Here is a 14481-nt window from a genome sequence, read left to right on the forward strand (position 1 = left end):
CCCCCGCAGTGTCCTCCTTTCAGGAGGAGGGCTCTAATCCTGTTTTCCTTCCTGCGTGTGTTTCCTTAGGTCATGACTGCTGTGAGACGGTGAAGGTGCTGCTCTGTGCTTCCAAAGAGGGCCTGCCTGTGTTTGTGGTGGCGGAAGAAGACTTCAGGTTCATCCAGGACGAGGCCTACGATGCAGCCCAGTTCCTGGCAACCAGTGCTGGAAATCAGCAGGCTCTGAACTTCACCCGTTTCCTGGATCGGTCAGGACCCCCGTCCACGGATGTGAATTCCCTTGATGAGAAGGTTTCCCTGGCGTTCAGGCACCTGAAGCTGCCAGCGGAGTGGAATGTGTTGGGAACAGATGCAGCTTCGCATGGTAAGAACTTCAGTGACCCATAGTCTCTGAATTTAGAATTCTTGTGTTTTTGGATGGGGCTGCTTTTATATGGCAGTTGTCTTCACATTGCCACGGTGGCTGAATAGACCTTGCAGTTACTATAGCGGAGTGACCTCGGTGGCCTCTCTCCTGGGTTCTTCAGCTTAGCTGTTAGTCCTGTTCTTGCAGTGAAATGACCCCAGAGAGAGCTTGATGTTGTCGTCGGCAGCTCTCATTTAAAGTAGAGGGTGGCCAATCAAAAAATGGGCAGAAGACCTAAATAGACATTTCTCCAAAGAAGACATACAGATGACCAAGAAGCACGTGAAGAGCTGCTCAACATCACTAATTTTTAGAGAAATGCAAATCAAAACTACAGTGAGGTATCACCTCACACCAGTTAGAATGGGCTTCATCAGAAAATCTACAAACAAATGCTGGAGAAGGTGTGGAGAAAAGGGGATCCTCTTGCACTGTTGGTGGGAATGTAAATTGATACAGCCACTATGGAGAACAGTATGGAGGTTCCTTAAAAAACTAAAAATAGAGTTACCAAATGACCCAGCAGTCCCACTACTGGGCATATACCCAGAGAGAACCGTAACTCAAAAAGACACATGGAGGGCTTCCCTGGTGGCGCAGTGGTTGAGGGTCCGCCTGCCGATGCAGGGAATGCGGGTTCATGCCCCAGTCTGGGAGGATCCCGCATGCCACGGAGCGTCTGGGTGCATGAGCCATGGCCGCTGGGCCTGCGCGTCCGGAGCCTGTGCTCCGCAGCGGGAGAGGCCACAGCAGTGAGAGGCCCGCGTACTACAAAAAAAAAAAAAAAAAAAAAAAAAAAAAAAAGACACATGCACCCCAGTGTTCATTGCAGCACTATTTACAATAGCCAGGTCATGGAAGCAACCTAAATGCCCATTGACAAAAGAATGGATAAAACAGATGTGGCACATATATACAATGGAATATTACTCAGCCATAAAAAGGAACAAAATTGGGTCATTTGTGGAGACGTGGATGGATCTGGAGACTGTCATACAGAGTGAATCAAGTCAGAAAGAGAAAAACAGATATCGTATATTAATGCATATATGTGAAACTTAGAAAAATGGTACAGATGAACCAGTTTTCAGGGCAGAAACAGAGACACAGATGTAGAGAACAAACGTATGGACACCAAGGGGGGAAAGTGGCGGTGGTGGTGGTGGGATGAATTGGGAGATTGGGATTGACATATATACACTAATATGTATAAAATAGATAACTAATAAGAACCTGCTTTATAAAAAATAAAATAATATTCAAAAAAACCCCAAATAAAGTAGAGGTTGGCATGTTGCCCTTCCATGGGCCCAGATTTCAGGCTTGATCTCCTGTGTGTAGAAAGAGACCTGACCTTCATGAGGAGGGTAGCAGAGTAACTTGGGATACTTCTTTCATGTTTAATTATCAAAGCAGGGTTATCCTTATTGTTTTCTCAAGTTCTCTAGAGAGTCCACGAAGTTGGAGGAAAGGAAAAGACTGGGAAGTAATTGGGGGGCAGCATGAGAGCAGGCCGAGCTCTGGAAAACCCTGCACATTTTTAACCAGAGTATTTTCACTCTTGTTTACTTTATCTACTGGCTCTCCATATGAGAGTTCATTGAAGGAAGGGCTCTACTTTTAAAAAAACACTGATGTAGTAAGTATCTATTTATGTTCCTCTTATTCAGACAGGGGATTTCCTGTGTAATTTTTCATGTGGCAAATGACATCTACTAGATGTTGTGAATATATATGTATGTGTACACACACACACACACACACACACACACACACACATATTTAATGAAGCAACATATACCTGGAGTCCAATAAATAACATCATCTTTCCCTCCTGAGTGCAAATCATGGAAAGATTTAGGAGTTACACAGAGTTTAAAATGTTTGCCTGTTTCCTGACAAAAGCTAGATTGAAAGGCTGACTTCAGACCGCTTGCCAGAAGGTTGCATATCCTTTCTACTTTATTTCTGAAAGAGCTGGACAATCACAGGACTGCCCTTCAGCGTCCACCAGCTTTGATTATTGTGTTATGTAGGGGAGCACCCAGAAGTCACACACACACCAACCCCCCCCTCTGCAAGGCGGTAAAGCGAATGCAAATCGCTTTAGGACCCAGAACAGAAGGAACACCACAGTGGCAGGGCACCCCCCCCCCCCCCCCCCACCCCGCAGGCAAGCAGATTCTGAGAAGCGCTGAGCCAGGGGCACGCTCAGTTCCTGCTCCTGCAGACCTGTCAAGTCACTGTGTTCTTCCTCCCATGGAAGAATGGTGAGGAGGTGTTTGCTAGTTTGGGCTCTCTTAAACCCACTGAATTTAACCATTAAGGCGGTGATCAGCTGCAAGAATGATGTCCCTCACTATCACTGGCTTCCTGTCAAGGTAACGACCAGGGCCCTCCTGCCAGGTAAAATACAAAAGAAAGCATGGACTCTAAAATGAAGGGAAAAAGCACTTGTCCCTTGTCCTTTTCTTATTAATACAATGTCTAAGAAACCTCTGCATTGCTGAGATCTAGAGATAAAAATATTTGCCATTATACAGGGCACGGGCACCTTTTCAGAAATCTAATGTTTGGAAACCTAGCTCATGCTGTTTCTGTGTTGTGATCAGAATGATTATTCTGGTTGCCCTTTATAAATCAGTATCAAAAAGGATTTCATTAGTCATTTGTGGGGCTTAAAGTTTATTTTGTGTGGTTTTGCTTTGTCTTGTTTAAAGAGGGTACAGGAATTGGATAGTTGGTTCATGCCACATGATTAGAAAGAACTGTTAGAAAAGCACAGGTCTGAGACTTTAGGCATATCCTTCCCTTCTCTGGGTCTTAGCATCTTTGTCTTTAATAGGCAGCTCGCCAGCTTTAATATTTTTATAGTCTTTCCATGTGCTTCTGAAGTTTCTGATGTACAAAAATTGTTCAAGCTGTGCTAGTGAAGACTAAATCACATTTGAACACTTAGGGAAATGCCTGAAAACCACAATAATGTGCCATTACACACCTTTAGGAAGACCAAAATTAAAAATACCAAGCACTGGGCTTCCCTGGGTGGCGCAGTGGTTGAGAGTCTGCCTACTGATGCAGGGGACATGGGTTCGTGCCCCGGTCTGGGAAGATCCCACATGCCGTGGAGCAGCTGGGCCCGTGAGCCATGCCCCCTGAGCCTGTGTGTCCGGAGCCTGTGCTCTGCAACGGGAGAGGCCACAACAGTGAGAGGCCTGCGTACCGCAAAAAAAAAAAAACAACCAACCAAGCACTGGCAAGGATGCAGAACAACATCTCATACATTGCTTGTCGGAATGCAAAATAATACAGCCACTCCAGGAAACAGTTTGGCAGTCTCCTATAAAGTTAAATGTACATTTACTGTATGACCCAGCAATTCCACTTTTGGCTCTTTGTCCTAGAGAAATGAAAACTTATATTTACTCAAAAAAATCTTTTCACAAATGTGCCTATAGAAGCATTATTTTTAATCATCCCAAACTAGAAACAACCCAGATCTCCCTCACTGGGTGACTATGTATGCAAACTGTGGTACATCCATACAATGGAATACTACTCAGCAATAAAAAGGAGCAAACTGTTGACATGTGCATCAACTTGAATGCATTTTAAATGCATTGCACTAAGAAGTCAGTTTCCAAAGTTATTTACTCTACGATTCTATTTATATGATACTCTAGAAAGGGCAAAATTGTAGGAACAGAAAATAGGTTAGTAGTTGCCAGGGGCTAGAAGTAGAGAAAAGGTCTGACCACAGCGGGTTATCATGGGGGAATTCTTTGGGTGTTGAAATGGTTTTGTGTCTTAGTGGTGGTGGTTTTAAGAATCTCTGCGTGTGCTCAAATTCATAGGACTGTACACCCCCCAAAAGTGAATTTTATTGTACATAAACTAAAAACAAAAGAACAAAGAAATTGAACAAGTTAACTGTATACTTTACAAGGTGAAATGCATGCAAGGGACTAATGGACCTGTCAGCCTTGGGATCAGGAGTCTGATTTCAAGTGCTGGATTCACATTCTGCAGTTGAAATTGCTTAGTTAATTGTGGATTAGAATCTGCAAACAGTGGGTATTTTAAGGCTGAATAGCATCAATTAAGAGGTCTTTGCTTGCTGTTAGGGGACAAATGCAAAGGAACACTCTGCTTACAGCAGTGAGTTGCACATCAGATGCTTTTTTAAAAGTGTTTAAAGGAAGAAGGTACAAAGTCAGCTTGTTGCCTGGGATAATCATGCAGCTAAATAGGGCACCTTGTTATATAACAGGACTACTTGCTGTTGAAAGCTAGGATGTTTACAGGTGTTCCAACCTAATACTTTTACAAAGGAGTCATGTAAGATTTATGGTTATTCCTCCCATTCTAATCGTTTAAGATGTAGTGCTTTTTAACTTTTTTTCAGGTCAGTGACTCCTTTGAAAATAGCTCAGATTTCTCCTCAGGAAAAAATATACATAGGGGCTACCTGCAAAAATTTACATATTGTTTCAGGGATTCAGTCTCCCTGAACCGCAGGCGTGAACCTGATGTTAAGAACTCTTGGCTTAGGCTTGATATTGTAAAGTAGAAGGAGCATAGGCTGCAGAGTCAGTTTGTTGATATCTGGTCTTCATTGCAAGAGTTTGTGCAGAATACTTAATCTCTCTGTTTCTCGATTTCTTCATCTGTAAAATGGAGGAAAATATATCCAATAGTGTGTGCTACTTTGCAGGCTCTTCATTTTTAATGTACCATGACCAATGTCCAGTAGCCTTCTGGGGACAAAACACTGATGAGCTCTGATGAGGGAAAGTGACATGTTCTATAAAAGGATAAAACAGTATAGAACTTAAAAGAAAAAACCTCTTTGAAGCAGAATGAGACTGTTTTTTTTTTTTAAGCTTATATCTACAGGCAGTCCTTACTTTAAATATCAGCAAGAGGGAATTTGTCCATTTTATTCTTCCAAGAGTTCTTTAATCCCTAGTTACATAAAGCACTGTACTTTTAGCCTTAGTTCTGCCTTAAAGGCAAATAATATGGATTGGTCTGGGTGGAGGGTGAATGGTGGGGTTGGAATATCTTCCCTCTGAGTTACCAAGTTTCACTTAGTTGTCTCAGCTCTTCAGTGCCTCTGTGGTTAGTAAAATGGTGAATTAGGATGGTTTTTCCCCTGAAAGACCCTTGTACAGTAGCAGTCAGCATAACTCTCAGGTAACAAAGGGTGGGCCTTTGAGGACTTGCTCTGAAGAAAGCAAAGAGGAGAAAGGTCCTGGGGGAAATCTGCATTCTTTAGTCATGGTGTTGTATAACTAAATGAAAAGAAGATCTAATCACCACTGGGATGGGAACCCTCCCCACATAGAGAAATTTGGATGGAGAGAAGGATGAGACAGGTTTAAGCCAGGCTGCACTAAAAGCAGTCTGTGTGTTCTCAGTTCTTTATATCTGATGTTGGTTAATAGAACCACAACCTTAATCATTTAGTGTTTTAGTTCCCACACCTTTTCCAGATTGATAGCTTTCCAAGAAAATTTTTCCTTAGCTACACCCACTAGTAATTTTGTATGTTTTCAGCTATCGTAGCTGCTAAAAAAGAAAATAATAAAATATTAAAAGATATTTTAATAATATATAATATTTTGATAGTCTAAGGGATTGACTCCATGACAAGTGGTTCCTCGTAATGGCAGCACTTTTAACTCCAAAAGGTTTTGTTCCCTCTCAAACCTTGATTCTGTCACAAGGTTACAGGTATCATTTTTCCAAATGCCCGTTTCTCACATGGGCCTGCTGTTTACCTTCCCCACGGGGTGTGAGAATTCCTGCATCATGTGGGACTTGAGGTTTATTTAAGAAGTAATACAGAATAGTAGAAAGAATGGTGATTTTGGAGTCTCATAGATACACAGTCAAAGAGTCCTCTGAGCAGGGTGGATCGATGGGGTAGGAAAAGTACCTGTAGCCTTTGAATACTATTTTGTTCACAGAACTCAGAACGTTTTGCTTAGACAGAAAACCTGACGACTTGGAAAGGTGCAGCCATCGCGCCTGCTTCTCACGGTCTAATGCCTGCAAGGCCCAGCGCCTTTCTCTGCAGAGCTGAGGGAATGCGTGGAGGGGTGCTTCCAGCACACAAGCAGATAGTAAACAGGACTTCAGACATTTTCTTCTACCTTCTCCGTGGGAAGCTGGGCCCACAGAGAGATTTTTCCAGTTGAACACGGTTAAACAGGAAAACCAACCAACATATGGCCTATGAAATAACACTACAGCATAAAGGAAATGGAAAAGTATCATGAATATTCAGATGGAAGACTCTAATTTTCGTTAAGAAACCAAAGAAAAATTTAGAAGAGGTTTGCCATTTGTCCTTTAAAAGATTGAAGAAGTCAGACCTATTATAAAATAGGAAGGAAGGAAGGAAGGAGAAGGAAGCAACAAGGAGAAAATTAAGTTTAATGATTTTTGTCAGTCAGGGTCACCCAGAGTATCAGAATCAGTAGGAAAATATGTATTAAGATTTGTTTCAGGGAATGGCTTGCACAATGGTGGGGGCTGGCTAAGCAAGTCCAAAATTTGTAGGGTAGGAGTGGAAGAGAAAATCACGGGCAAGCTCAGACCCACCAGCATGAGCCAAAGCTGTCATCCTCAGACAGGAAGGGGAAATCCTGAGCTGGATGGCACTCCACGAGCACAGCCTGACGCTGTCCTCCTCGGGCAGGATTTCTTCTCTCTCCAGGGGAAATCTCAGCCCTGCTTTTAAAGCCTTCCAACTGACTCTGTTAGGCCTACCCAGATTAGCCAGGGTAATCTTCCTTATTACATCAACTGATTAGGCACTTTAATTACTGCAAAAAAGCCATCACAATGAGGGCAAAGATGGAAGGGAGTTGGCTTAAATGATGCAAGGACATCCAGAATCCCAGAGCATAATTAAATTCAAATTCAGTATAAAGGACCCAGTTGACATCATAGGAAATGTAGTTAGTGACCTGAAAAACAAAGTTGAGTAGCTCTCATGATACAGAGGGAAAATACAAAGATCACAAGAGAGGGAAAAAAACAGAGTAGAGAAAAGAGGTTGATTCTAAATTGTAGGTGCTCTGGATTTTAAACTGAGACAAAAGGAACAAAAGCAATGATGCAAGGTATGTTAGGTAAGAGAAATTATTTTTGGAGGAAAACCTGAGAAGGTACTTTTTTTTTTTTTTTCGTGGTACGTGGGCCTCTCACTGCTATGGCCTCTCCCGTTGCAGAGCACAGGCTCTGGACGCACAGGCTTAGCGGCCATGGCTCACGGGCCCAGCCACTCTGTGGCATGTGGGATCCTCCCAGACCGGGGCACAAACCCGCATCCCCTGCATTGGCAGGCGGACCCCCAACCACCGTGCCACCAGGGAAGCCCCGAGAAGGTACTTTTTAAACTACAACATTAGAATGCTTGCATGATTGATTTTTACAAAAAGAGACGGGGTGGAGTAATGGAGAGGGTATGGTTTCTAGACCCAAGACAAGAATTTTCAAATCTTTATGATTTTTGCTGTGGGTAAGTTATTAATCTGTCTTCATCTGCAAAATGAGGATAACGAGACCTCACAGGGTTATTGTGAGAATGAAAAAAGTGAATACAAACAACTTAGCCCAGTGCACGGCACTTAGTCGTCACCAGATATCAGTTTTCTTATTATCTGTTGATTGCAGAGAGGGGGTGACCTAAAAGCAGATGTGGCACCTGCTGCTAAGGACGTTAGGATGAGATTTGGGAGCCTGCAGGTGCTGGAATTGGGGTGCCAGCTTGGAGCAGGTGTATGGCCTTGTTATTGGAACTCTACTCTTTTTTTTTCCCCCACCAAGAATGTGAGATCTTTTTTTTAAATTTAATTTTATTTTTTATACAGCAGGTTCTTATTAGTTATCTGTTTTATACATATTAGTGTATACATGTCAATCCCAATCTCCCAATTCATCCCACCACCACCACCCGCCACCCACACTTTCCCCTCTTGGTGTTGGAACTCTACTCTTGAAGGCTGAGCTGACTCAGAGCAAGTAGGGGATGAGAAAGGGCGGGGGTGTAGAGGAAACTACTGTAAGGAGGTGTCAGGTAGTGAGACCGGACTTGGCTAGTCTCTAAAAAATTACCTAGTTCCTGGGCAGTACCTTATTAGCTTTTTTGTATTTGATAAGGATGTCAGAGTGCCTGTGAACAACTGTAAGGCACACGTTAGATGGTGATATTTGATCTTTTCTGAAGGTTCTTTCTGTCCTTTTGTCCGGCCTGGCCACCTGCTCTGAGTTGTTGATTATTAAAATTTGTACCTGCACGTGCACTGGTTTCTTCTGTAGTGTTGATGTCTTTCCAGCCTGTGCCTTGTGCTGAACATCATATAAATCCTGAATTAGTCAATTAGTCAGTGTGCAGAGTTCTATAGGGAAAGTGTAAAATATGAAAGATAGTTTTTGCTTCCAAGGAAATTTACCCTGGCAGTAAGGAGACAAGACTAAGGCACATGTGACATCAGAAGAGAGTGCAGTTCATGTAAAACTGCAGGGTCAAAGATGCCTTCATTCTTACCATGCTGCTCACATACAGAAGCATCGGGGACTTCAGTGTAAGGAGAAAACCCTGGGGTCCAGGAAGTCTGAGAATGCTCAGTGAGGAAGTTGATACCTGTGGGAAGCCATGGAGAATGAGCGATGTTAGCTCAGCTGAGGGGATGAAAGCAAGCACAACTGCAGGGCACCATTCCCGTTTCCAGACCCTGAGTGGTGGTCCCTGTGGTTGAGTAAGCCAGCATCGTGGGCTGTGTACTGAAGCCCTGGGGTAGCTGTAGCTCCCGCCTTGATAGGTTGGGCACAGGAGGATGCCCGAGGCACAGAGAATGTTGCCAGGGAACCTAGAATGTGATTGGAAGTTGGGAGGGACAGAGAAGCAGGGTGGGGACGGAAGGAACCCAGCGATTATTCAGTGAGTGCCTGCTACAGGCCATCATCTGACTAGCATGTCACCTACCCCCCTGATTTGTTACTGCAGCCATGGGAGTGAGGTGGTGGCACCCCACTCTAGGGATGAAGAGAATGAAGCTCAGAGAACTGAAATGGATTATGTCCAGTCACATGATGGTAAATGCCAAATTTGAACCCAGATTTGTCTAACTCCAAAGCCCTTCCTCACTCTGCCACTTTCTTTTTTTAATTAATTAATTAATTAATTTATTTATGGCTGCGTTGGGTCTTCGCTGCTGCGCATGGGCACCTCTCATTGTGGCGAGTGGGGGCTACTCTTCACCGCAGTGCGTGGGCCTTTCACCGCCGTGGCTTCTCCTCTTGTGGAGCATGGACTCTAGGCATGCAGGCTTCAGCACCTGTGGCCCACGGGCTCCAGAGCACAGGCTCAGTCGTTGTGGCACAGGGGCTTAGTTGCTCCGTGGTATGCGGGATCTTCCCGGATCAGGGCTCGAACCTGTGTCCCTTGCATCGGCAGGCGGATTCTCAACCACTGCGCCACCAGGGAAGCCCCCTCTGCCACTTTCAAAGTGACTCTGTACCAAGAAGGGAGCTTGACTTCACCTCAGGTGAAGTAGACACATATTTTTCTTTCTGAAGGTGTTAGCATATCATCTCGGAGTTAGTCTTTCTTATGCCTGGAGATGCATTTCTTTCTTTCATTAAGCAACCAACCAAAAAAGCTGGCTGTGCCAACAACTTGATTTGCCCTTAATGTGGGAGAATAAAAAGACCTGTGTGTACTTAACAAGCAGAACCTGTTTTTAGTGTTTAACTAGCCAACTGCTCTCTGGATGTTATTTTTTTTTTAAGTGATTATATACCCTTTTTGATATACCCGTCTAAGCCCCAATAGCTATTCCCCTTGGATCCCGATCCCCATGTTATGAGGGTGCATTCACTTCTTTCTTTTTCTTTTCAGGAAAAGAACATATGTGTAGTACAGTCACCCTTAAAATCTGCCTGTATAAATTTGTTGAACAAATGCATTAAATCAGAATATAGAAATGGATTCTCTTTTGTAGGACTGTCTCCTATTGGAGATTTTGCTTCTTATATTTTTTCTAGCTTCATTTTGTCTTTGAGAGCTGATTCTACTCTGCCACAAGAAAATCGTTCATGTTGTATATGTTGTGGCTTAACTTGAGGGTCTTAGGTGCTTGGAGGCAGTGGTGTTTACCTGAACCATCTCTTTGTTTACTTTGGGTTTTCACATTCTCCTCACTGATTTTCATTTTCTCCCCCATCTACAGATGGTGGCCCCCGAGAGACATTGATGCATTTTGCTGCGCGGCTGGGGCTGCTGAGGTTGACGTGGTTCCTGTTGCAGAAGCCAGGTGGCCGTGGAGCTCTCAGCATCCACAACCAAGAAGGAGCGACCCCTGTGAGCTTGGCCTTGGAGCGGGGTTATCACAAGCTGCACAGGCTTCTAACTGAGTAAGTGCTCCTTCTTCCCACTTCCTTCTTCTCACCACCAGCCCCACCCCTGATTCATAGTAGCCCTGCCTCCTTGGCATCTGCAGCCTTCGCCAGGAACTAAAACCTCAGCTCTGTGCCTTGCCTTTTCGCTGGAGGTTTATAAGCTTGCACCCGCTCACGACTTCATTGTCTGAGAGTAACACAAGTAAGTCATATTCCGATCTTCTTTCTCTCCTCTGTTTCCCTGCCCTTACTGCTTCATGCCTCTTAAATTTTACTGAAAACTCAGAATAAGTCTGGTCTGTAGGGGTAGCACTCCATTAACAAGGTATCCAGTTTTTCCCAGTTTAGTACAGAGGAAATGGTTTTTCTGTACCATATACTTTTCTTTCTGGTGTGTCTTCAAGATTTGAAAGAGTTAACTAGAAATACTTTATTATTAAATTGCTTATGGAGTGTATGTTGAACACTGAGTTTCGGTTTGAATGTAATTTCTATAAATAAAATCGAGAGCAGTGGTCTCTTCATATGAGTAGCAGTAAAAAGCCACTGAGCTGTCCTGGAAACGTGCAGTAGGAAATCCTGTCTATGTGTTTGTGGGTTCAATTGTTATACATTCTGACTCTTTAGAGAGTCCTTTGAAGGAAGGCTGTTAGAACATTAGAAGAGTTCTTTTGTCTTTTTTCTTGAATAAATAGAAAAATAAATGCATTACGACAGCCAACACTTTTCATTGGAATATTATAAAAGGCAGAAAATTTCAAGTATAGTTTCTCTTGTTTAATGATTTTTTATTGCTTTATTGTCATCATTATCTTTTCCACCACATAATCTAAACAAGAATCAATCCTATTGGATCTATGTTATTGTTTGAAGGATCCTTGTAAATTAAATCAGTATTCCCAGATTCTCAGACATTTTGCCCATGTTAGACTTAATTTAGTTGCATTTTATTTTTTTTTACCATTTTAAGCTGTTGTGTGAGGGGTTATCTGGAAGGGCCAAGAAGAGATCACACAATGTAATGATACTTAGTGTTATATAAATAGGGGGTTTTTGTTTGTTTGTTTTTCTTTATCTGCCATGCTTATAACTTCCCCAGTCAAGCCAGACAGAAGGTTCTTTGCAGAAAGCTTTCTGATGGGTGCTATAGATACAATGACGGCAGGAGGGGCACACCTCATCTCACATGAGCTTTGGATACTTGAGCTCTCCTAGGACAGTATTCCAGAGAGTGATATGTTCCATTCCTTTGTACTTCCCATCTGGCCAGTGATTTGATTCCTTCTGCTTGTTTGCCTCATGGCCTTAGGAAGACAGGCCTCTTCCCAGAAGTTGAAACAATTATCTCAGTATAACTATCGTGAAGTTCAAGTGCAGTTTCTCTAAATTCAATCTTAGAGCTCAGAGGTTTTGCTGGGAAGCAGAGTTGGTTAAGGATTGCCATCCAAATGGGGAAATAGTGATTACAACAGCTTCATTATATGCTGGGCGAGGATGTCACAAGACTATTCTTACAGCACAGCTTTAAGGAAACTAGAGTGTGTTTGTTCTTGGAGAATAGTTTTTGGCTTGCTTTATAGTGCTACCTCTGTTACATGCTGGAGAGCAACTTAGCTCCTTCTGAAGGGGAATGGGTAAGGGAAAGCCAACTTGAGAAGTCTTTGAATAGAGGACTGTAGTAGGAGAGTAGGAGCACCTTGCTGCAGATCTAGCTGTGAACTTAGATTCTTCTGGCTGTTATTGTTCTGCAACCTAGAAAAAATGCTGGGCTATAATTAACAATTTTAAAAAAGATCGGGTGGTGATTTTCCTAAATCCTTCATTCTTACTGTGATATCAGTAGACTTTGCTAGAATTTCAACCATGAAATCAGGAAAGATCATCTTTAACAGATGAGGAAACTGAGTGGGTTAGAATGACAAGGTGGCAGGGCCAGAAACAGAAGCCACATCTCCTAACAGGCTGCCCAGAGCGCCTTCCGCCCCTAGGAGTCAAGGAACCCAAGAGTAGACTTCATGGGATCTGCATCCTTTGAAATTACAGGTAAAAGTTTATGCACGTGTGTTTCTGAATAAAGAGTTCGTTTTGTGAAATTCACAGAGACATTTGTGGAAAGTTAAGAGTTGCTCCACTATATGCTGATATCTTTCTAGTAGTTCACTAAAATCTTTAGACTTGGGTGTTCTTACCCCTTCCCTCTTTCAAATTGAAAATTTTCATATAGGCCTGTCTCTTACTCTCTCTTTTCAGTTAACAAGAAATTGAAGTATATACACTTTACATTTATTCCAGCCCTAACTGAAGTATCAAGTTTATTTTACTCCTTTTATACCTCTCCCAAAATAAATTTGTTGTTTTAATTCTTTGCTGCTTACACTGGTTTTTTTGAGGGGGGAAGAGAGGTCATTGTGCTTATTAGGGTCCAAGTTATTTTTGTGTTTGTGTGCCTAAGGCTTATTTAGATAGTCCATTTTGATAAACTGAGTCATTTCTATGTGAAAATTGATTCTCCTGTGCTTAGAAGAAGAAGCTTTCTCTAAATAAGACTAATGTCTTTAGGGAACTCTGTTTAGGACATTTTTGGCAGTTCCCCTTTTCTGTAACCCAAAACTGTTAACTTTCACTTCGTTCAGTGACAGGGAAGAGAGAGATTTTGTTGACTTACAGCTCTTTTGCTTTAGCTTGTATTTTGATTTACATTATGAATATGGATGCATTTGTGATCTGAAAATTCACCTTAAACACAAATGTTACGAGTTTTGCCTGAAAAATCTTAGTCCTGGAAGAGTACCCAGAACACCTACACCTACTTCTGCTCTTACGTAGATGCACAGTCATCTCCCGCATTTTGAAGAGGAGCTGGTTGAACACCCTGCCCAAGGTCCCTTAATTAGCGATGGGCAGAGTAGGGAGAGAACCCGAGTCTTCAGGCTCTTAGTTTAGGATGCTAGGAAGTGATGATATTAGATGAGTGTTGCATTGGAGCCATCTAACAAGAGAATGTTAGAGCCAGATGCTGCCTGATATCTCATTCACATATGACAAATAAGAAATCTTAGGACCTGGGTCACTCATTAGAGCTGAAATTGAGAGGCAGTTCCAGGTAATGGCAAAGTGTGCAAACTTTGGAGTCAAGCATAAGCTTGCATTTCAGCTCTGCCATTTTTAGCTGTATTACTTTGGTCACATTGGGTAACTTTCCTGTCTAAGCTTCAGTGTCTTCATCTGATTTTTTTTTAAAAAAGGATAATAATGTCTACTTCCTAGAATGATAACTAAGGGCTGGGTGTGTACAATGTAAAAAATCAGGGTTTATTTGTCACACAGTTTATGGTTATTTCCTGGAGCAAATATAGGGGTTATAAATATTGCAGCTTGAAGAGAGACAGTATAGTATGGTGGAATTGCTTAGGGACGAAAGACTTAATTAAAATCTAAGTTTCCTCACTTAGTAGAATGTGTGACTCACAAAAAGTCACCTACCCACTCTGAGTCTCATGTTTCTCATTCCTTATGGATAGTATATCTAGTCTGTTGACATCATCAGGTCGTTAGAACCAAGATTTGTGCAGATTTGTGCAGATACCTTGTTAAACTCTAAGGGGCTCTATGTGAAAGTTTCCTATGTAGTCATAAAATCAGTGAAATGATAGTTCACTG

The 14481-nt window shown here is 42.5% G+C and overlaps 1 protein-coding gene across 1 annotated transcript in view; it reads left to right on the plus strand.

Annotated features, from left to right (window-relative positions):
- LOC103076448 (A-kinase anchor protein 13-like) overlaps positions 1–389 on the plus strand; it is a 34255-nt gene extending 33866 nt beyond the window's left edge. The window contains exon 3 of the mRNA XM_007455873.1: positions 70–389. Within this exon, the coding sequence (XP_007455935.1) occupies positions 70–389 (320 nt within the window). The remainder of the gene's footprint in view (positions 1–69) is intronic.
- The last annotated feature ends 14092 nt before the right edge of the window (positions 390–14481 follow it).

The sequence above is a fragment of the Lipotes vexillifer genome, unplaced genomic scaffold, assembly GCF_000442215.2.
Source record: "Lipotes vexillifer unplaced genomic scaffold, Lipotes_vexillifer_v1.1 scaffold983, whole genome shotgun sequence".
In the NCBI taxonomy this organism is placed as follows: Eukaryota; Metazoa; Chordata; class Mammalia; order Artiodactyla; family Lipotidae; genus Lipotes; species Lipotes vexillifer.